The sequence below is a fragment of the Rhipicephalus sanguineus genome, chromosome 11 (assembly GCF_013339695.2).
Source record: "Rhipicephalus sanguineus isolate Rsan-2018 chromosome 11, BIME_Rsan_1.4, whole genome shotgun sequence".
Taxonomy (NCBI): domain Eukaryota; kingdom Metazoa; phylum Arthropoda; class Arachnida; order Ixodida; family Ixodidae; genus Rhipicephalus; species Rhipicephalus sanguineus.
This window is the reverse complement of record NC_051186.1, coordinates 36,149,214-36,170,921: the sequence shown is the minus strand read 5'-3', so window position 1 is coordinate 36,170,921 and position 21,708 is coordinate 36,149,214. Positions and strand designations below refer to the sequence as shown.

General features: G+C 44.7%; 2 protein-coding genes across 2 annotated transcripts in view; both read right to left on the bottom strand.

The window, feature by feature from the left end:
• LOC119374629 (unc-112-related protein-like) overlaps positions 1 to 8,777 on the bottom strand; it is a 36,809-nt gene extending 28,032 nt beyond the window's left edge. The window contains 1 exon segment of the mRNA XM_037644790.2: positions 8,536 to 8,777. Within this exon segment, the coding sequence (XP_037500718.1) occupies positions 8,536 to 8,614 (79 nt within the window). The 5' untranslated portion in view covers positions 8,615 to 8,777.
• A 1,386-nt stretch (positions 8,778 to 10,163) lies between these two features.
• Positions 10,164 to 20,405, bottom strand: LOC119374554 (leucine repeat adapter protein 25). Its single transcript, XM_037644701.2, has 3 exons — positions 20,340 to 20,405; positions 18,117 to 18,486; positions 10,164 to 17,456 (listed from the first exon to the last, which is right to left on the bottom strand). The coding sequence occupies exons 2-3, from the start codon at positions 18,447 to 18,449 to the stop codon at positions 17,109 to 17,111; spliced, it is 681 nt and encodes a 226-aa protein (XP_037500629.1). The 5' UTR covers positions 18,450 to 18,486; positions 20,340 to 20,405; the 3' UTR covers positions 10,164 to 17,108.
• Positions 20,406 to 21,708: the final 1,303 nt, after the last annotated feature.

The window sequence follows — 21,708 nt, the reverse complement described above, 5'->3', positions numbered from 1 at the left end:
GTGCTCGGCTGCTAAGCCGAAAAAGGCAGGTTCGATTCCAGCCACGGAGGTTGCGTTTCGATGAAGGTGAAATGCTAGAGGCCTGTGAACTGTGCGATGTCAGTGCGATGCAAGTGGTCGAAATTATCCGGAGCCCTCCACTACAGTGCCTCTAAAAACCTAATTCACTCTGGCATGTCAAACCACATAAACTAACCAATGTTAATTAGTTGACAAGAAAATCAAAGCCTCAGTATGCAAAGATTGAGATTACCTTCAAAAGCGATAAAAAAAGCAGTGGATCAATCTTTTTATAAAGCAGGCTGCACAGGCTAAAATCTAAAATAAAATGATAAAGGTGATACCTTTACATTTTTTTGAGTGAATGCTTTCTTGAACATATAAGGGAGTAGTAAATTAAAGATACACCATTTAATAGGAATCCAACCACCTGGAACTTTAGAATTGCAGGTCATCTTCAACAGAACATTCGAATAACAAGAATTCTATATTTCTGTGACCGCTTAATGCCTGTTGTGTGAATTATCATGTTAATTTAGAGTCTAGCTATCTTTGTGGTAAAAAAAAAAAAGCCGTAAATACATCATAAATGAGTGAAGTCAAATGCCACAGTTATACACAAATTTGTGATTTCACAGAAATATCGTTTTCAAAAGCACAGCAAGCATAGTTTTCAAACTGCAGTTAGAAACACAACCTAGACGCACGCAGTGCCTATGCATAAGTTTTTAATAAGTGCTTGTTACAAATATCGCGTTTCATTTTAGAAAACACATCGTAGGTGTGCAGGGTCATTTTTTTACATTTATCAATAGCCTATAAATCAATGACAGCACCTCCAGTTCACTATCCCCACTAGTACTTTGTTTGCCCTTCTGACTCATTGACCTCCCTTCGTTTCCTTCCTCCTCCACCTCTTTCTTCTCACAAGTGCACATTTCACAATTCTACAAAGATTTATTTTTACCCCTGCACATTGCAGACCTGTCAGGATAAAGCGTTTGAACTCAAAGACCAGTTAAAGTCGTGCTAGCTTTTCTTTCCTTTTTGACAACACTGCGAACAGTGCAGATAGCGAAACAATATCTATACAAACAGGACACTGCTCCCATCCCGGCATCTGAGCTATTCGCAGTATTTACAGTCTATCTGTTTCGTTTGTGCGTTCCTTATCCTCGTTGCCTGCGTTTTTTGGCACAGTGGAAGCGCCTTGCCAATGACTGATAACGTTTATCGGACTTCCAAAGGGCTGCAGGCTTTGCCATAACAAGCCAAATTGTTTCAACACCAATGTGCTATACACGATCACGAACTGCGAAACCAACGACGTCCCTCACATTCATGCGCAAATGTTTTGAAGTATTTGCTACAGCGACGTTACCAGCTGCTGTTTTGAAACCTCAGTGTTGCAACCAAACAACGGTATCTTTCGTTGCCCAAGCTACGTTAGCGTATCAGACTAAACAAGCCTGTATATTCTGTAGGTAGCAGAAAGCAATAACAAGACATGTGCAAGAGCAACAGTCCAAGCACGTATACGTCCGAGATGAGTAAGACGGAACGTGTGTCATATAGTTTCGGAATTTCCTTCAAGATGTCTGTACCGAATGTCCGTGCGCAAGTGATTAGACAAGTGCAGTCTTGCTACTCCCACACGCTTGCCAAGTTTCTCTTTCTGCTTTTGCAAGCGAGTCTTGCAAGGCCTGCTCTTAATTAGCAGCTGTCAGGTGTTAGTGCACTGTACTAGAGATCCAAGCTTCGGATGGATGGATGGGGGAACTTTATTAAATATAGTCGAGAGACACGACTAGCGCGCAGTGGGCTTCTCCCACGTTGGGACGGGCAGGCTTAGCCTGACCGCCTCGGAGAAGTTCAGAATTATTTCGTTAAGGTCACACTCCACTGATTTATGCATTGTTATTTTCTACATCAAGGGATACGAGACTCTTGGTAATTTACCTTGCTCTTCTGCAACGAAAGATTTTCTTTTTTTTTTTCTTACCAGATGGCTCATAATTTTTTCTGAAAAGTAAATTTCCACTTCAAATTCAAGGTAACAGATGTGCTTGTTTAAGTGACATTGCACATTACCATTACATTATGATGCCTGCCTAATCATTTCGGTTCATTAACATTTAAAAAAAAAAGCTACTATGCTGTTATGTATAGTGTTGAGAGGTCTGGGATGAAAATGAGTGAGAGCCTTAAGCATATATCAATGCCAATCCGAGAAAAATTTTAAGCCTTTGCCAAAGGCCTGGACAACAGGTTCATTTGGTACTGTAGGCAGCCTTGCTCACCTATGCTCTTCAACCGCAACGTCTTTCGTAATCTTTCAAAGTCATCCACGAAAAATTGGTACGCGACTTGGTCATTGGACTGTGATTGAAATTAAGACAACGAACATTGCTGTTTCGACAGTGGATAGCCAACATTGCGCATGTGCAATGCGAGTAAATATGATAATTGAATTCAGTCAAGAATTGTTGACATTGTATACATAATTGTCTGTCACAAAAGCGGGGTGGGAGGGGCCCAGGAATACAGTGAGTTAAATGTATTTCCTGCTGCAGCAGTTTGTTTGATAATAATAATTGCTGGGGTTTAACGGTTCAACGTCCTAAAACCACGATATGATCATGAGGGATGCCGTAGTGGAGGGCTCCGGAAATTTTGACCATCTGGAGTTCTTTAACATTCACCTAAATCTAAGTACACGGGCCTCCAGCATTTTGTTTCCATCGAAACACGAGCAGTTTGTTTGAGACGGGCAAATGAAGCACCATGTGTTTTCTTGTTCCCATCCACAGTAGTTCGAAGGAAAGCAATTTTCTCGAGCTAGAGATACGCCAGGTCGTTTTTACCAATTTTTTTTTTTTTTTCTCTCGCAATCTTTTCCTCCTCCGCGCTGGCTGCAACCGCCCCATTCACGGATTCCTTCTCTTCAAAGTTCCAGCGTGACGACACGGTCTGTAGTGGGCACATAGCGCTGCCTCAACTACACACGCATTCTATGCGTGGGCAGTTCGGAAGAAAAAAAAAAAGCCTACCGGCCTCGCATACATACGTACACGCGCGCGCGCACGGACCTCGCCTGTATCGTGTGTCTCGCAAGCGCGGCGGCACGCACCTACGCTACAACCGCCCGTAGAGTCTTTGGAGGCCCGTACGTGGCAGACCTACCCCTACGCTAGCTTCGCTCGCTGTGCGCCGGCTGCTGCATACGAGTGCCTGCTGGAGGATGATGGCTGGCGGCTCCTTGGGTCGACCGCGAGCAAGGCCGTGCGAGAGAGGATCAATGCCCCACGCACACATCGCAGCAGCAAACACCCGAGAAGCCGCACCCCTCCTCGCATACGCACTCGCGCACAATTCCATCGCGGAAATGAGTCGGCAGAAGAAAGAGCGCGGCTGTATCGCAGATCGCGATGAGGTCGCGACGAATTGATGCCGCTCTTCTTAAACGTTTATTTATTGCTCTCTAGGGGGCTCGAAGATCTTCGTGCAGCGGGAAGATTGTGAAGGCGCGAAAGGCGGATCGTGGGATGAGCTGCAATGGCGCAGTTGCGACAGCTGCTTGCAGTAGGAGTGTTGTTTAAAGATGGGGCGTAGTTAGAAATTTTTCCCGGTTGGGGAGGGGTGTTTAGCCAACCTTTATGCATGTTCGTGCGTCCTTGTATGTGTGTGCGTGTATATGTACACATGCAAAACAAATAATTCGGGGGGGGGGGGGCGTGAACCTTCCCTGGAAGCCTACGCCAGTCAAGCGTTTTCTCGCTTACCAAGAGTTTTTTTTTTTTTTTTTTTTTTTTGCAATAGTGGTGCTTTTGGTATCGTGGAAGGATAATTTTCCAATCCGAGGAAAAAACGTCGTTTTCTTCTTTGCTGTCACTTTAAGGGACGTCAAAATGAAATACTCAATTGAGCTTAAAGGACCCCTGACAGCAAAATTTTTGTTGGTGACTTTTTTACTGTAATTTGTAGCTTTGGGTCTGGTAATCCCTAAGTTAAATCGTAAATGCTCTAGCGTATCGTATAACTAATTCTAGCGTAGTTAATTGTGACCATTTTAGCGTCACTTCAAAACGCCCGCCTAAAAACCACAAGAAACTAGCGACCCATGCGGGGAGCGTCAAAGACCACGTGCACTCAAGCTGTGGTGACGTAGAAAGCGCGGTTTTCAAATCGGGGCCCCGCGCGCGGTAGAGATTGAAAGTATGTGGGTGCCTCGGTATGGGTTAAACCTGTTAAGCGCGTGACCCCTCACGAAAACTACCTCGAGAGCAGCCCGACAACAAAGCGAGAGGGGTGCGGAACAATAGGCCCTCGCCGGGTGCCAGTCGTCGTATTGTGCATGTGCGCCCCGCAAACGCACGCCGCACGCTTCGACACAGCAAAGAGTGAAAGCATGGCTGGCAGTCGGCTCCAAACACACTCAGAAATCGTCGACGTCATTGTTACTAGCGTATCGTCACTCAGGGTGATTTTGTGCAATGTATCACACCGAACACGTAGCACTAGTGTCGATGTTGCAGGGCAGCCGATTTTTTGTTTTTTCTCCTACGCTGTTTGACATCGAATTAAAATAACTTCCACGCGACGGATGCCGTTCAAATTTGGCCAAGAAGACCTATGCATACCAAGCGATCGAATGATGGGCACATCTCGATCTTGAAATTTGATGTCAGTGCTCCTTTAACTTTGTGGTCGTTTATTTCGCCATCACAAGTTTATTATTTCAATAGAAAATGAACGCCAATGTTTCATTTTCGAATTTCGCGCCAAATTCTCGCACCTAAATGTCACTGTGACGCCTCAGTCTCTCTCTCTTTCTCAGTCTTTCTTTTTTTCGTGTTTCGGGCCGTACTGGCTTAAACTTTCCCGAAGCTTGCTGTGTTATGTGACTGGATCCCTTAGAACACGATGGACGTCATTTTTTGCCAGCAAACAACGATGAAGGCCTCTAGCAGACGCTGTCAAAATCCATGACGTCACGGCGAGCGGTGCGGGAACTTCCAGACGGCGTCGCCACCTGTGTTTTCTTTTCGCGCGTTTTTTTGGCTTCTGCCAAGCGTCTTCTCGCGGCAGAAGTGGTACTTCTTGTTTGCGAATGAGTATTTTATTAATTAATGCGAGGGAAACCGTTTTATATAGTTTTCCTTTAACGGGTCATTTCTAGCGGGTTGATTATGTGTGTCAGCTAATGAAACACCAATCGTGGTACGGTTGCGGCACGTAGAACTCCAGTATTATAGGAATGCTTTGGTTCGGGCAAGTTGGTGCGACATCTGCAAGTTGAACAGCACGAAATGCGAAGACAAAAAAAACACACACAGCACCAGTGATAAGTTAGAACCACCTACTAAGCGCCGTCACGGTGGTCTAGTGGTCACGGCGTTGGGCTGCTGACCCGAAGGTCACGGGATCGAATCACGGCCGCGGCAGCTGAATTTTCGATGAAGGCGAAAATGTATTGAGGCCCGTGCACTTAGATTCAGGTGCACGTTAAAGAACCCCAGATTGTCGAAAATTCCGGAGCCCTCCATTACGGCGTCCCTCATAATCATATCGTGGTTTTGGGACGTTAAACGCCAGATATTATTATAACTACCTACTGAGGTTTATTCTAGGGTGGTGCTTTTCGTAGTGTCATTCATCACCACTGGTGTTTTGACGAGACGATGCTCATTTTTGCGTACTTGTTAACACAGTGATAAGATTGGTGCATTCAACGTGATTCAATGACATGCCACACGCTTCTGTGTTTTGAATCTGTTGTCATCCTAATTTCTGTTAACACCTCGATGTCTGTTAAGAAGATAGCAACCATGTTTGTTTGGTGTTACCTGCTACGTTCATGAGGATGACGTCTTGTCAGTGGTGACGAGTGACACTATAATAAGGACCTTATTATCGAATAAACCTGTTTGATTTGGCAGTTCAGCACTGGTCCTGCGTGTGCGTGTTTCTTGTGTCATCGTATTTAGTGCTGTTTAACTTTCAGATCCAGCATATTGCTGATTTTTCAGCAACGTTGCGACCACTAATTAAAACTCTGTGGCGTGGTTTCGTGTGTTGGCCACGTAGAAATCATGCGAACTCCACGAAGCAACGTTGCCAAGAAGGAAGCGGCACTGCGTAGTGGTATAAATCGAAAGCGGAAACTTTTAAAAATATCGCCGTTACTAGGGCTCGATCGAGGGGATGTTTGTACCCAGCTGGTAAGAAAAGGTGTTGCCTTGCGTGATGAAACCGTTAGTATGGCGACTGCTTTTGAAGTACGTAATTTGAGGCTGCACTCCATCGCTTATTTTGTCGCTTGTATTTCTACAGGCGCGAACTTTTCTGATGTGTGCGGGAAACGACTGTTTTTCTTTTTGTCCCCCTTTTCCCAGTATTTCTGACATAGGAGACTTTATTTTCGACGTTTTTTCGCTTCGATACTTGATCCAAAAGCGCGCGCGCTTCTGCTGCTCGCGCCTGCGTCGTCTGCTCATCGTCTGCATCGGATTTCGTCTGCTCGGCGTGCGGCTTCGTTCGGCGTTATTTTCGGATTCTGCGTTCGGGGACGGTGTGTTTGTCCCCAAAGATGTCACGGTAAAGGCCACAGAGGAGAGATTAATGTCAGCCGATGTGGAACGAAATTATCGCCACTTCGCTTTTAATGACTCGAGGTATCATCTTTAGGATGCGCTTTGGCACGCAGTGGATACGCACACGCACTTAGTTGATGGAAAAAAAAAAGAAGAAAAAAAAAGGAGATACCAGACATGTGAGCTTCACTTGCGTTCTCTTGTTCCTTGTTTTTTCCTACTAACTTTACATGTCACAGAGCTTGCCATGGCGCAGCATTAAAGATGAAACTGCACCAACTAAACCTACTTCAAACTCTGCTTATTTTCATGACTCCAGGGATATCAAAGCGGCCTGCAACTAGAGAAAAAAAATTGGGCACTTGAAAGACATGGCGAGCGTTCAACTCTCCCTTGGCTGCCAGGCAAGTGAAAAAAATAAAAAAATAAAACGTTAATGATGGGACAAAATCAAACGTACAGCACGTGAGCCGCAAAAGTTGGCAGCTGTAAGCAGCTTTCATCTACCGTAGAAGCTCCATCGTTTGCTTGTCCTGGACGAAAACATTTTTCCCACAACCGAGCGACGCCGCGACTTATTTCGCGGCGACGATTTTGCAGAACCCGTTTCTCTAGACGCGGCCTCAAGGTGATATTAATTAGGCGAGTGCAGCAGCTTGAGACTTGCAGAACACCATCAGAACACCATGCATGGTAGTACGTGGTGCGATAGTTGCGTAAGTCTAGGGGCAGACGACGCCAGCATCGTCTGCTTCCGGAATCCGGTGGCCGATCGACCTGTTGTGTGCAATCGCTTGCGATGCGCCAGGAAGGAGTATAACGTCAAAAGGCCGTCCGTATCCGGAGGAACTCGCCGAATGCGCTGAGAAAATGGGGCGACAAATCTTTAGGCGTCGAATAAAAGAAGCGCTTCAGCAGAAAACGCTAAACGCCATAGTCGCCGTAGTTAGCGCCCGTCCTGTGTCTAGTTCTATGTGAATATCATGGTTTTACGCGTTAATGTTCCCAAAAGCTATGCACCATCTCGTCAAAAATAAATTTTCGTTAATTCATACATACAACTTCGCTACAACCGGCTTCGTGTGACGCTTGCCACATGAAGATCAAAACTGAACTACGGGTAAACAGCGCTACAACGGGGCGAAGAAAGAAGGGACACTGTTAAAAAACACTGTTAAAGATACTGTTAAGCGATACTGGAAGAACACTGTTAAAATATACGCAAGGTAACATATCAATGTGAAAACGCGCATTTTCGGCTGTACAGCAGCCACACGTAATGCGAGTTTAATCAAACAGCTGTTCGTCCTGTCCGTCTTTTAGATGTTCGCGAGCTTTAAGAAGGCACGAATGCGAGCTAACAAACGAATAAAGAGTGTTTAAAACGATATTTGCTACCAAAACACGTGCAGCAAAATATGAGTGGTTGTTACTGGGTGAGGCACAAACCAACACAAACGGCAACATGCGCAAGCTCACCATAACAGCCGAGATGTGTTGACAGGTCATGCAATTGTATCATGCGTATGGCGACAGCGCCGCCGTTCTCATGCTAAATCGCGAGTCTCGTTATCCATCTATGTATTTAAGTCGTGGCACGCCTCCCTGCGTGATCAAATATAGCGATGCACGCTCGGCGCAAAGCAATTTGGTTCGGTAAACATTCAGAGGTCATGAGGGATGACTCATGACATTCGCTGGAGCCTTATCGCTCTTGCAATCGCGGTTAGAGTGCATGTAAACACAAAATCCATCTGCTCATTCGAAACGTCGCATGGACACTAGTATGCAGGAAAGCACACACACAGGAGCTCGCACAAGAAGTCGATCACGATCGACGCGCCGCTCGAGCGTACGATCACCGAAAGTGTAAACTGTGTCACCGCGGTGTTTCCCCGACGTTTTAGTCACACTACGCCGCCGCTGCTATCCGGTTACTCACCGTAGCGTGGCCATGAAGGGTCGGCCGCTAGCACCGGCAGCTTGCTTGCCGTGGAGAACGCACTCACGTCGGCCGCCATGTTCGCTCGGTATCGTCAAAGGCGCCCGCCTGTGTGTTCTTTCTATCGCGCGCGCGGCTCTTTCTCTGTTTACTATCGAAGATGGGTTCGTGAACACTGCAAAACAGCACACGGGCTTGCACTTAGACGCTACACTCGGAAACAGACTCCATGCCTCCTGAGCACTCGTTCAATCGGTCCTCTGCGCCGGCGATGCTTCGCTACGTGGGCTACTGAGAACGCCCCAACGCACGCGCCGAGCGCAGGTCGAGAGCGAAGTGAAGGAGGTTGGACCACGCCTGGGCATGACCAAAAGTGTAACCCACGAACCTTTCGACGTAGGAGCGACGTGGGCCGCTTTCTTGGTTCCTCGCCAAGGCGTCCCAAATAAAATCGGGTGCCGCTCGGCAGCACGGTGCCAGTAAGCTCGGGAACAGCGGCTTTGCCAGCACCACCGCCTCGACTAGCTGCGCCTTTCGCGTCGCTCTCCGCAGATCCGAGTCGCGCCGTTTCGAAAAAAGCGAGTAGACAAGCCCTATTCGATCGCGATTATCCGAGGAAAGGTCTTCCAATTCCAGCCTTCACGTTTATGAGGATTAAGGGTTGGACTTACCGCGAGTCGGAAGAGGCTCCTGTTATCTCTTCGAAGACATCCAACGTCGTTCGTTTCCCTGTTGGCTTTAGCCTGACGGTGTCCACAGTTTCTTTCGATGGCACAAGCACGGCGTTATTTCGCGGGCGTCACTCGGCTAGAGATCTCACGAGGGTCGCATTGGTCGCATACCCTCGTCGCAATTGTTAGGAACCGCCGCGCGGAGCGAGCTTGCCGTCAGTCACTTCGCTGTAGCGCCGCAAACTGAAAGTGCGGAAAAGATACTTTTTTTTCTTATTTTTTGACGGGCGTGCCGTACATCTGACGCTGCGCCGCCGGGCGAACGACGACGACAAGCAACGAAAAAAAAAAATGATACACAGAAACCAAGAAAAACGCAAGAAAAACAAGAAGTCGGCGCGTGAAAGAAAAACTTACCAAAAGAAAGTCGGGAAAGGGAGGAGCCACGGTCATTCCTTATATGGGCAATGGGTGACGTCACGAAGCGTCGTCGTGAGTCGCACGCCTCCTTTTTTTCCGTACCCTTCAACGCGCGCGTCGATTGGCCAGAAATGGCGAGGAGCGCTGAGGGGATACGAAAATTAAAATCTTGCGATGTGTACAAATGTGTGCGTCAACTAGAGATTCGTGGATGCTACTATACACTACTGTCCGTGCCATTTCACTTGCACGTTGTGTTGGTGCTATGCGGTTTCTTTAGCATTACGAAATGTTTTGGTACAAGTCATCGCTCGGTTGCAAACGACGCTGTGCGCTCTCGCCCGTTCGGTGCGATGAGTCGATGACCGGAGAATTTACTAAGTTTAGAGAGTTCGCTGAGCGCTGACGCATAAACACTAACACGTTAAGGTGTACTACGCGTGTGTTATAACTAGTGAGTTCTTTTGAAAAGGTTTAACGGAGTTCACCATCACTTCGCGGGCAGGCCACGCCCATTAGGCGCGCCATATGTTGCGATCGCCCGCGCAACCATCGCGCAATCTCCCTCGCCACGTGACGTCAGTCATCGAAAACGCAGCGCTCGGTGCTTCAATTGAAAACGTGATCTTTTCTTTATTTTCTCAAATTCACGAATACACACAGTACACGCAAAAACAGATCCGCCGTGCCTGTTCAGAACTTGTAAAACAATTATGCATTCAAACGCTGAGGGTTCCTTCTTAAGACTTAAGCTGCCATTACCAGAAAGTAAAGATGTTTTACAGCAAAACTTTCGCGAGTACAGATTTAAACAGCGCTATTCGAGTCAACGTAAGAACTCCTTCCATATAGCAGCACAATCAGTATATGCAACTGAGTTCCATATAAACAGCTTGGCAAGACAATGTGAAAGTGTACTGTAAAAAATAAACGTTACATCATTTGTGTGGTAAAGATGGAATGTTAAGCAGCGTACATAAATGAAAGCGTGAATGAAATAAAGGGTTGTACACAAAATACGGACATAAAACGAACAAGCTTCTAAATTTACCATATTGCTGCCAAGTTGACCACAAATGGGTGACTAGAATCAATATGGTCAAAATTAAATTAAAACCATGTCGACACACTAAATGACAGGAACATGAAATTAGGAATAATAAAGCAGCGAGTTGTGTTTGCTTCTAAAGTGAGCAGACGTGGATTAAAAGATTTCTTAATGAATATAAAAATACAGACACCAACATGTAAGGCTACACAAACTTCTGAGCCTGGCCAGAGGAATAATACATGGTCATTAAAGACAACTAGTAAAATATAAAATACAATACTGATCACAAAACCTGGTTTCCTTTCACAAAATAAGTGTAAAGATTCAAATTATTTTTTAACAGATGCCATTGTCCTAAGTTAAATAAAAGCAATATATGTGCCAGAAATTTCATAAGAGTGACACACGTGGGCTTATACTACAAATACAATGTGGCCAACATTCAATAAAAAGATGCATAAGTTAGTAAAAACACTTTGTTACTTTGCAAACTTTTACAACAAATGGAACATCATACTTGGTAAATTGTCTACATACAGTTGAAAGCCACAGTTTTTGAGACCAAGGCATCAGTTCAAGAGCTTCGATACATTACATTGGTCGAACATGTGCGTGTAGGCTGCAGAAAACAAAAAAATTGTGGCACGATTTGTCTCTAAACTCAATACTTAAAAGGTATGTTTGCAACATACACGCCAGTAGCCTGAAGTTCACTACTAGGATAGTAGAACAATACTGCTCTGAAGTGCAAAACAAAATAACATGTAAAACAAACAAAAATATACATAGTCAGCACCTGATAGTTAGTAGTATGTCAAAATGAGTTTGTGAATGGCACAGAGATAAAATTAAAAAAAAAAAAAAACGAAAAACCTGAGAGCTGCTCTTGCTGTTAAAGCACAGTTCAGCATGTTCATCACTTTGTGTGTACAGCTGTGAACAATATGAATGTGAACACCCAGTCCATGTTTAAGGAACCTACACCTGTGATACGCAGATAGGAATCGGATGTACTGATTTGCAAGATGTACCTCTCCACATGAACATTCGGTGTTATGAACATTTTTGCGTTTGCTAACAGCATTTAACCACTATGAAACCTTGAATGCAATTTCAGTGTTCCGCTTCATATTGTTTGTGACTGTACTTGCATCCTCCCTCCAATGAATGGAACTGCAATTTCCCTCTACAATTAAACGTGAAAATGCACATGTTTGGCAGCGGTAGGAGTCCCCTACACACCCACACAACTTGCTGAACCATTATTTCTCTGGCATGTCTCGTGTGATGGTCAAGACATCTTTTTGCCGCACAGCAATAGAAATCTATCTTGCTCCGACGTCATGCACCCAGTATCTTCAGGTCACAAACAGCGTGCATGCTATAAGCATGATATAGCATACTTGATGAGATACTGGTATGTGTTGAGTTTCAAAGCAAGCCAAATGACAATTGTTGCTGTGGGACAAAAAGACTCCTCAAAAGGTGCGAACTGTTTTCGAGAGTGTACTGCCACACTCCAGCACCATTGGCACAATCAAACGATGGCAGTTTCAAAGACTTTGTTCATGCCTCATGCAACAAAATCTAACGTGTAGTGGCACAGCGGTAAAAATAAAAATGAGTAAGTGCCCCCCGAACACCATATTCAACCAGTCGTCTGGAGGCAAGAAAAATATGGCTCTCGAAAACTCCCTCTCCTCAAGGAATGGCAACATGCAGAGACATTTATTCTAGAACTCCAAGATGCGCAAGTTACTACTCGCACAAAATGGCAATAAAAATTACTAGCAATAAACTGACAATAAATATAAGGAAGTTCAGAATACAGCTACATCAACAGGTAATTCTTTTTTGCATCTCTTATGGAAGTCTCAGTATGAACAATCGCGGAACTTTTATTCACGGCATACTCAGCTACAACTTAAGCTCCGCCCACAGCCATCACTCTCCCTCCCACAGAGAGAAATTGCATAAATGCTTCATCCAATAGCCATTCTGGAGTGCTTCAGATAGTCGACTTTCCCGTACAGACCCACGTTTGTGTCGGTGGTTTTAGTTCAGAAACATTAAAGTCCTGGTAAATTTTGTCAAGGACTCTGACAACGCTGCTAAGCCAAATGTAATGTTTCAGGTAGTAACAACAAACCTTTAACTCTCTGTATGCGTAGTATTTACATTAGTTGCGAAACAGTACTAAGGGCTTGAGCGGAGGCCAGCTAGCATGACTGTCTTTCACAAATGAGGTACAGGCTCGGCAGTTCTGTGGGTGGAGTTGCCATTTTTTTAGGTTGTAACTGAGTATAGTTGATCTTTACTAAAAAAAAAAAGTTTCACGGTCTTTGTGCAGACTAACGGCTACAAAAGTTTTTAGTTCTTTCTGAATAAACCATGTGAGTGACGCAGGTAAATATGTGCGTTTAAAAGAACAGGGGTGCTAATATTGGCGCTGTCGAATTCTGCCATGTTGTCATCTTCGCCATCTTGTTAACTCTGACTGGCCCAGATGATTGCGAAGGCCTCTCTGATTGGCTTAAAACGGCGTCATTACGAAATATGACAGTAGGGCAGGATTTTAGAGTGTCCCTACTAGCAGCCCTGGTTGAGTAGAATCTCTGGAACGGTAAACAAGACAACGTTTCACCAGCTAACTCCAAAAAGACAGGAATGTGACGGAGTGAAATGTTGTTCGGTGTTGTTATATTATTGCAACTGCTCAAAGCATTGATAGGCAGGCAGTATGGACAGGTGGCCCATTCCACGTGGGTGTAATACACACATTTGTTGCTGTGCTTTTTGAAGACTGATTATGGAATGGAATTCAAATGTATGTCAGAGGCAGACCCTAGGTTAAGGTAAAAATAATAAGCTTTTCCCATGGGAGCAACCTTAGAACTTGCTCAGCAGTAAGATATGACCTGCTGAAAGCAAGGCAATTTTTATGTTTCATAAATACTTTAGAATTAAAACAAACAGAGAATCATTTGCACGTTGAATCTGTGCTCAAGTGCTAATACACATCTCAGCTTTCACTTCACAAAAACTAGTGAATCCAACGCACCTCAAAACTGAAAATGAACCATAAAGCTATGCCAGCTATGTCAAAGTTACTTATTTTAATTATTTATTTATTTATTTTAGCACCTTAACACAACAGCTTCCGTGCAAATCCTCGAGAGAAAAGGAGAAACTCCAAAAGACGCATCACAAACACAACAACCTTAGTCACAGATAGCGTCACACCTTCAAGCAGACACAAGACATTTGTTAGGAGAACCTTAATGAGCCGATGAGCCCCAACATTACAAGGGTACAGGATGCATTTTGATTGCACACATACAGGGTTAAAAAAAACACTTCAAACAATGCACTGTTTCATGTTGCACACAATTAAACAGGGCGCCCCATTCCAGATAACGTGTGCCCCTATCAGAAATGTGCATCAACCATCATGTGCGCTTATCATCTCTAGCACACATAATGAAAAAGACAATGCTTATGCAGTGTTCTTGTATATTTGAGAAGCACTCCAAACTTAAGTGCCGAGATAAGCAATTTCTGAAAGAAAAGATGAGGTGAGTGAGGGGGGGGGGGTGGCAACAATATCACTCAGCATTGTATGAGTGGCTTATTAGAGTATATAAAAACTGTAGCCAGAATGATGAAATATGCGTATGCAGCATCCAACCCGCCATGGTTACCTAACGACTAAGCTATGGCGATGCTAAACTTGAAGACGTGAGTTCAATTTTCGGCCACGGTTGCTGCATTTCGATAGGGGTGAAATCCCAAACACTCGTGTATTTAGATTTCTATGACATGCTTCATAATCATACTGTGGCTCTATCATCTAATATCCCGCAATTTAAATAAACATTTTTCTTTTTTTACCGTGCTCTTGAGCCAGAGGCCTAACAGCTGCCACAGTTGCTGGTTCTACAGCTACAGCACTCTACTGCGCAGCAAAAAAGGTTGCAGGTTCGATTCCCCGCTGCAGCTGCCACATTTTGATCAGAGAAGAATGTAAAAAAGCTCGTGTACCTTGCTTAGGGGGCAGAACCTGAGTTGGTCAAAATTTATCAACAGCCCTCCATTATGCCATTTTTCATAGCTGACACTGCTTTGCAACAGTGAACCAACGCAGTCAATTTTTCAGTGCACAGTTTGTGCAAACGTGCAGCAAATGCCTGCTTTGTGTTGCAGAGAAGTTAAACGTTTTTGTGTTTCGAATGAAGTGAAAGTGTAGTACAAGTGAAAACGAACATCACTAAGCGATATCAAAATTTTAGCTTGCACCTTTATTGTTCATATATTAATTGTTCCTTTTCTTGTACCCTGTACCTCTAAAGAGCAAGTGCAGCCGTTTTCCATAATTTGTCGTTATGAAAGCCATGTTCTTTGCAAGTTCTCATCAGTACTTGGAATGCTCGTGCCAGGTGGTGTAAGCTTCAGAGACTGCGCCTAATACACTAGTTTCTGGAGAAGCCCGACCGTTGTCTAAGTTTGCTACGTAAATTTAGATCAGGACGTGATGGATTCTTTTTTGAACGTGTTCATCAGCAAAGGAAATTAAAAGGCACAACAGCCACATTTTGATTCAATCCCTGTAGATAAAATTTCAATGTGCCATGGCTGGATTGCCCGATGAGATGGACGCAATTAAGTGTTCCCTTACTGTGCTAAACCATTGAGTTCTTTTATCATTTTAAGGAATCGTTCTTCTGATAAAACAATACATGTTTGAAGCTACAATGCCTTCGCACACTTCTGAGCTGCCTTGTGCAAATTTATGCAAAATAGCTGCCCTTTAAACCCCATGCACCTGCCAACACTATGACAAGACATTCATTAAAAAGGGATACCAATTTTCCTCATGTCACAATGACACTTTTACAACTGTCATTAACTAAACCAGTAACATGAGCATAGCTGAGTTCCATGCATATGTAAATGCACTGTCACTGTTCGTGCCTGCAAACGGGGTTTTCATTTCAGACGTGATTTTAGTGAGCACTTTTTCACGGATGTCATCAGCGTGCTTGCTTAACACGTCTGCGAACCAGTCTGAATAGCATGTTCTGCAGGAATTAGCTGTTACATGCGTCGTACGTGCGATGTTGAGCTTGAAATTTCATCATTTGTTGATGCGGAACAGGTGAAGTAACAACATACAAGAATATTTATTATGAGGAGTCCTCATAACTGCCTTTTTTTTGTCACAGTCTACTACAGTTACACAAGACGTGACATAAAATATCTCGGCACTGACACCGTGCAATATGATGTGCCTGTACATGGTCATGATCGTGACGCCCCAAAGTTTGATCTTGTTCATTTGAACTGACCAACGCACACAGCAAATTGTGATAGCTGTTTTTTTTTGTGTGCGTGTGACCTTAGTTAATAAGTGGTGTATTTAAATTTTCATTCGTACCCTGAAGCATGCATGAAGGAATGCTACATAGAGACTTGCCTAAGATTGTTCCTGCATTATTTCTGCCCTTAATAATAGGCTGACGTGTGAGCCAGCGTTCAACCACTGGCAGCATCGGTCGCATGGCACGATCGATGATAAGATGTGAACAGAATTCCAGAATAACCCAAGTAAAATATGGCCACTGACTGTCTCGACATCTCAATGACTTTAGCAAAACCTGCAGCACTTGTGATTACAGTCAAACTCGCATGTATCGAACCCACATATTAGTGTGTATATCGAACAGTTGTAAAATCCCATTGAATATATTTTTGATATATCAAATTAGCTATATATAGAAGTTTTTTGTGATGTCCTTAGATTCGATATATCCGAGTTCGACTGTATGTTGCTGCTGAGCAGGTTTCCATTGTTTCCTCTTCAGCAGGATCGCCGAATTCTCTGAAGTTAGACTGCATCAAGATTCAGACAAGACGACGAAGATGGAAATGTGCCGGACACTTCATCAGGTCTGAGAGGTTTTAACCCTTTGCGGTCCGTTGTCAGGCCCCTCCCGACTAACGCAACAAGGCCGCAGTGGTTCGTGTTTGGGCACTGCTCGACAAGTTCTTTCGTGGTTGATTCAAGCATACATTTTCTCAATGCATTATGTGCCATCTCTCAATGACTACATAAACTTCTTTTACTTGAGCTTTGATTTCTTTAGTTCTGGACCAGAACGGATGGAAGGTGGGTAAAGCTTTCGGACCGCGAAGGTTTAAAAAGTACCCAATAGCAAAAGTTCAAAAATCTTAGCTTAGTTTCACAATGCTTACTTGAACTGCGATGCTAACATGTTGCTCCAAAAGTGACATGCGTTCACCCTACTGCCTGAGTTGTCAACAATCTCGCAATACCATCTCAGCACCTCTTTCAGTCCAACAAGCCGCACTACCTACATACCCGCGGTCACCAGAGCCCACATCTAACACATTTACAGCGACGGTTGCTCGATTCATAGAACGTCGTCGTACTCGCCGCTGGAGCCAGATGAGCTGTCGATGGCTAGTGTCCTCTCCGGCACGGCCATGAGGTTTCGCGGCGGGTGTCGGGCGTCGTAGCGGCGCGGCGTGGAGCCCTCGCTGCTGGAACGCTGGTGCCGCACCGTGGGTGGCGGGATGGGGGCGAGGTCAAAGGCGGCGATGCTGGCCGGTGACGCCCCGTTCAGCTGACTCAGCAGTTCCTCTTGGCTGGGGTCCCAGGACGGCGATCTGTCCTGGAGTGCCTGCTTGTACTCCTGGATGGATTCGTTGAGCGACCACAGCTGGCATAGCAGCGACATGTCCAGCTGACGAAGTCCCACCTGTGTGGAGGACAGAGCAGGCTGTGTGTGTAATTGCCACGCAACTACTTGAAGCACATCACTAAAGTCATTTAACAGTTGATAGTTTGCACTAATGTGTTCAGTATGTGTCTCTGGTAACTAAAAGAGCAATGTAACGTATAGTATTGCTGCTGTCAAACCTCTATACAAACTCGGACGAATGCAGTGCGACTTAGACGAATACACAGCTAAACACAGACGAGCGCCGACTTACAACTAAGTCGGCGCTTGTCTGTGTTTAGCTGAGTCTCCAGTCTTCGTTAAGTCAAGGTATTGGAACAGATCTCTACACAAAGATGCAACAAGGTAAATGTTATATTGTCGCTGAGATTAATGTGTCGCAAATATGTGTGTACAATTAATATCAGATATGTGTAATGATATTTCCATGTTGGATACAACATTGTGATGATAAGTTGAAATTTGCAGCGCGCTGATAAGACACGCACAAAAAACGACGCAGGAAGAAGCACAAGTTCGTTTTTTTTGTGTGTGTCTAAACAGCGAGCTGCAAATTTCAACTGCATACAACAAACTAGCCCCTGCCCTGGCTCTGATAATAAGACTCAACTGTATCTGTGCTTATTTAAAGTTATACTCCAATGATTAATTTAAAAAATAAGAAGTAACCGCGCTCACCATCTCCTTTCGTAGGACAGCCAGCTGTGCGTCGAGTCTCGACGAACGGCCTGACCACGTGTTGTGCGTGTCTTTGCTAGCCCCACCGGCGACGCGGCTGTTGCCAAGCGAGCTGTGCAACGACTCGGCCTGCGGCGATCGCTGCCGAGACGCTGACGCTCGGCTGGCGCTGCTACTCCGCGCTGGTGCGACGGGGGCCGCCCTGCTCAGATCCTGCTGAATCATGGTGCGCATGAGGTGGACACGTTCCACCTCACGCCACTGACTGCTGTTGAAGTTGATGAGGCCGCTCAGGCTTTTGGGGAGTGGTGGCAAGTCCCTCAACGCATCCATTCCCTTCCGCCTCTACAAATGATGCTGTCGTGGGCTCCTGCATAGTTAAGATCGATAAAGACAGCGTACATTTTTAAGAAATGGTAATCTGCATTCTACAAATGTTCACGAACGGGCACTCAATCGACGCTATCGGCTGTTGCTTGTTGCTCATGAGCAAAACTTGTATAATTTCCTTTTCACGAAGTGCAGTCAAGACGATATGCACTCAAACCATGCATTGCTGTTCTTACGTCTCACATGTCCTTTTTTTCTGCTCGTTTCATGTCTTTCGCTATCCATGCTCCTGCTCTGCAGTTGTGTGTAGGTATCAGTTGGATTATTTTTGCAAAGTTTCACTCGTCGTTTGAGTTAGTTTTGCCTTCTTTCTTTCCTTTGTACATTGAGTCCTGGTCATTGGTGTAGCCATCGGTGATATACCCCCACTTACACCCCCAGAAAAGTTTTCAATTTTGCGCATGCGTACATACACACACATACAAACACATGTATGAACATACATAATGGGTGGTTACCCCCCCCCAAACAAACAAACAAACAAACAAAATTTCTGGCTATGTTCTTCGTTCTGGTTGCCGAAAAGCAGCTGGCAGTATTGTCAAAAATGATAAATAAATATGTCATTCCACTAAGACAGAATGTGCGGAATGATTTTGTATTAGCTGAACGTTGAACATTCCCATCAAGCAGCACTCCCGAGTCAACAGAAGCAGTTCTTTCTTTAGCTAGAAAAAGAAAAACACAAACTTCATTGCGAAGACCAATTCTGGTGGTCAAATTCTTTACAAGCACACTTTATAAGTGTGCCAGGCTAGGAATGACCAGAAGTATAGATGTGCAAGCCCCAAGGTAATCCAATGTCTCAGGAGCAGTTCAGTAACCTATGTGCAATTTGCAATTTTATGTATGGGCCAATGACATATACCATTTGGTAATTGTTTAATAATTGATGCCAGATCATTAACCTTCCTGCTCCAAGTTTAATGGCTAGCTTTTGAACCATGCTAACTGGAACACAAAGTTATGCTACAGTGGCATCTTAGTTCTTTGTAAGTTACTGAGCAGCACAGTCGTAGTGGAGCCAAAACTGACGATGTTCGTAATTTCAGCAAACATAATAATTGTGGCCGCGAAATATTTTATAAAAACACTTTAAAAAATTAACTTTAGGTTTACCTAGGAAACGTACCTAATCGTTCCGTATAACGCATCCATTACACATTCATACATAAAAAAAAAACCAAAAAAAAAAAACAGATCGCGGAAACGTGCACACGGAAGGGAAGGGAACGGCAAATGGCGTCAGGGATACGCCAACATCGAAACGTGCGAAATTCTTTCTCTGCGGTTCAACGCGAATGGCGAAGAAAAAGTTTTCGTTCGCGCATACAAGCGCGGCTACAAATTACTGTACACGGATATTTGACGAGCAAAGCGTCGCCGCAGCTTGCGAACGCATAAGTGAACGAACCATTTGATAAACTTCGAACAGTATAAGCTTAAATCATGCTACTGGCTCTTGGAGCTCGTGCATGGGTGCTTTCGGAGCAAGTGATTGGCAGCGTTGATGCGAAAGCAACTCGACAGCGTTTTCGTGTGCAATTCACAAAACAAACGAACAAAGTATGCCAGGGCTACACTGGCTTACGCTTAGTTGGAGTTTCACACTGCGTCTCCGCTTTCGATAAACATCAACCTTCGACGAATAAACAAGTAAACACGGGTTTTTTCACTTTAACAACGCTGGGCTGGTCAGAACCGGAATGAGTTCACTATGTCAGATCGGAGACGATCGGTGCTTTTCGTGTTTAAATTAGATGTCTAAAGCAACCACCACACAAGTAGTGGGTCATGGTCAAAGATAGTGAACGAAGGTTTACGAAGAAATACCTTGAAATACTGCAATCGCGTCGGAGGAGCTGGTACCACATAGGAACTGAAACCACTGAAACAACTAACCGGGCGAATGCAGCAAAAAACGGCTGTCGAAGATGGAGCAGCCAATCTACTGATAGTACGCTTAACTGACGACAGGTGGCAGCACATCACAGATCGTTGAGTGACGTCACAGAACACGAATTGGTGTCGTGAGGGGAAGCCGCAACTTCTAGGAAGTACTGGAAGTACCTCGTGTTGTTGACATAGCCGGTTCTTAGAAAAAAAAAAAAAAACTGTTGCGCTTTTGAGTTGTAAATAGTGACTTTGATGACACCGTGCGCATTGGAGAATTGTACGCATAATGAATTACGACGCAAAGTATTGTCGTGTCATCAAGAACAACTTGTCCTTTGTATTTAGATTTAGGAGCACGTCAAAGAAACACAGGTGCATGATCAAAATTATTGTAGTCTCCCATTATATCATAGCTCATAATTATATCTTGGTTATGACACGTAATACCCCAGAATAACGCGGCAGTTTGGGCACGTTAGGAATCCATTTTATTTCCCATTTTAAAATAAGTGAATAAAAAAAAAATACTTACTTGGTGTTCGAAGCGCGAAAAAAAGGAACAGGATTACAACACAAGCTTCGTATTCCTGTCAAGCTACTTTGTTTTGTGGTTAACTTGCAAGATTCTTCTGCAATCTTGATTCCGTCAACTTTACAAAGCAGTGATATCGCACACGCATGGATAAACTCCGTACATTGCCACTTGAACATTTTGTTTGTGTCTCAGACAGTGAAGCGATGTGCCTGGATTAAACCAAGCGAACCTGTAATGCGCGTTGAAATGCAACTAAGCAAACTCATAACTGTTGACGTAGCGCAAAAATTTGACGCAGAACAAGAGAAGGGATGAAGACGAGCGTTAATCCCATCTCTTGAGTTTTCCCTTGCGCGTCGTCAAATTTTTGCGCTAACGAACCCAACGACCCAACCACATGGCCCAAATTCACACCCTTGCCAACTTGCCAAGCAATCTGCGGCCACGACCACCTGGATCGGGGCGCGCGCCCCTTTGAAAAGTTGTAATTGAGGTAGTTCAGACGCGCGCCGCGACGCGGCGCTCTCCTCCTACCCCCTTGCGAATGATGCCGCGCTGACCGCGCCGTAGACAGCCGCAGATGTGTTTGGAAAAATGCACACTGGACATCGTGCACGTGGTGACTGGAATCAAGGTACGCTATTATGTAATGTTAATCGGGCTTTACACAGTGAGTGTTGTTCTCTGTAGCATGTTACAATCGAGATAGAGCCAAGCAGCGTGCTTAAGAGACTTCGTGTGGCGCGGCGCGTTCATGTGCCATGACCACGG

Coding starts and splice junctions, on each gene's coding strand:
- LOC119374554 (XM_037644701.2), bottom strand. CDS start 18,449: ATGGATGCGTTGAGGGACTTGCCACCACTCCCCAAAAGCCTGAGCGGC. Junction 17,457..18,116: donor CTGTCCTACGAAAGGAGATG/GTGAGCGCGGTT, acceptor TCCTCCACACAG/GTGGGACTTCGTCAGCTGGA.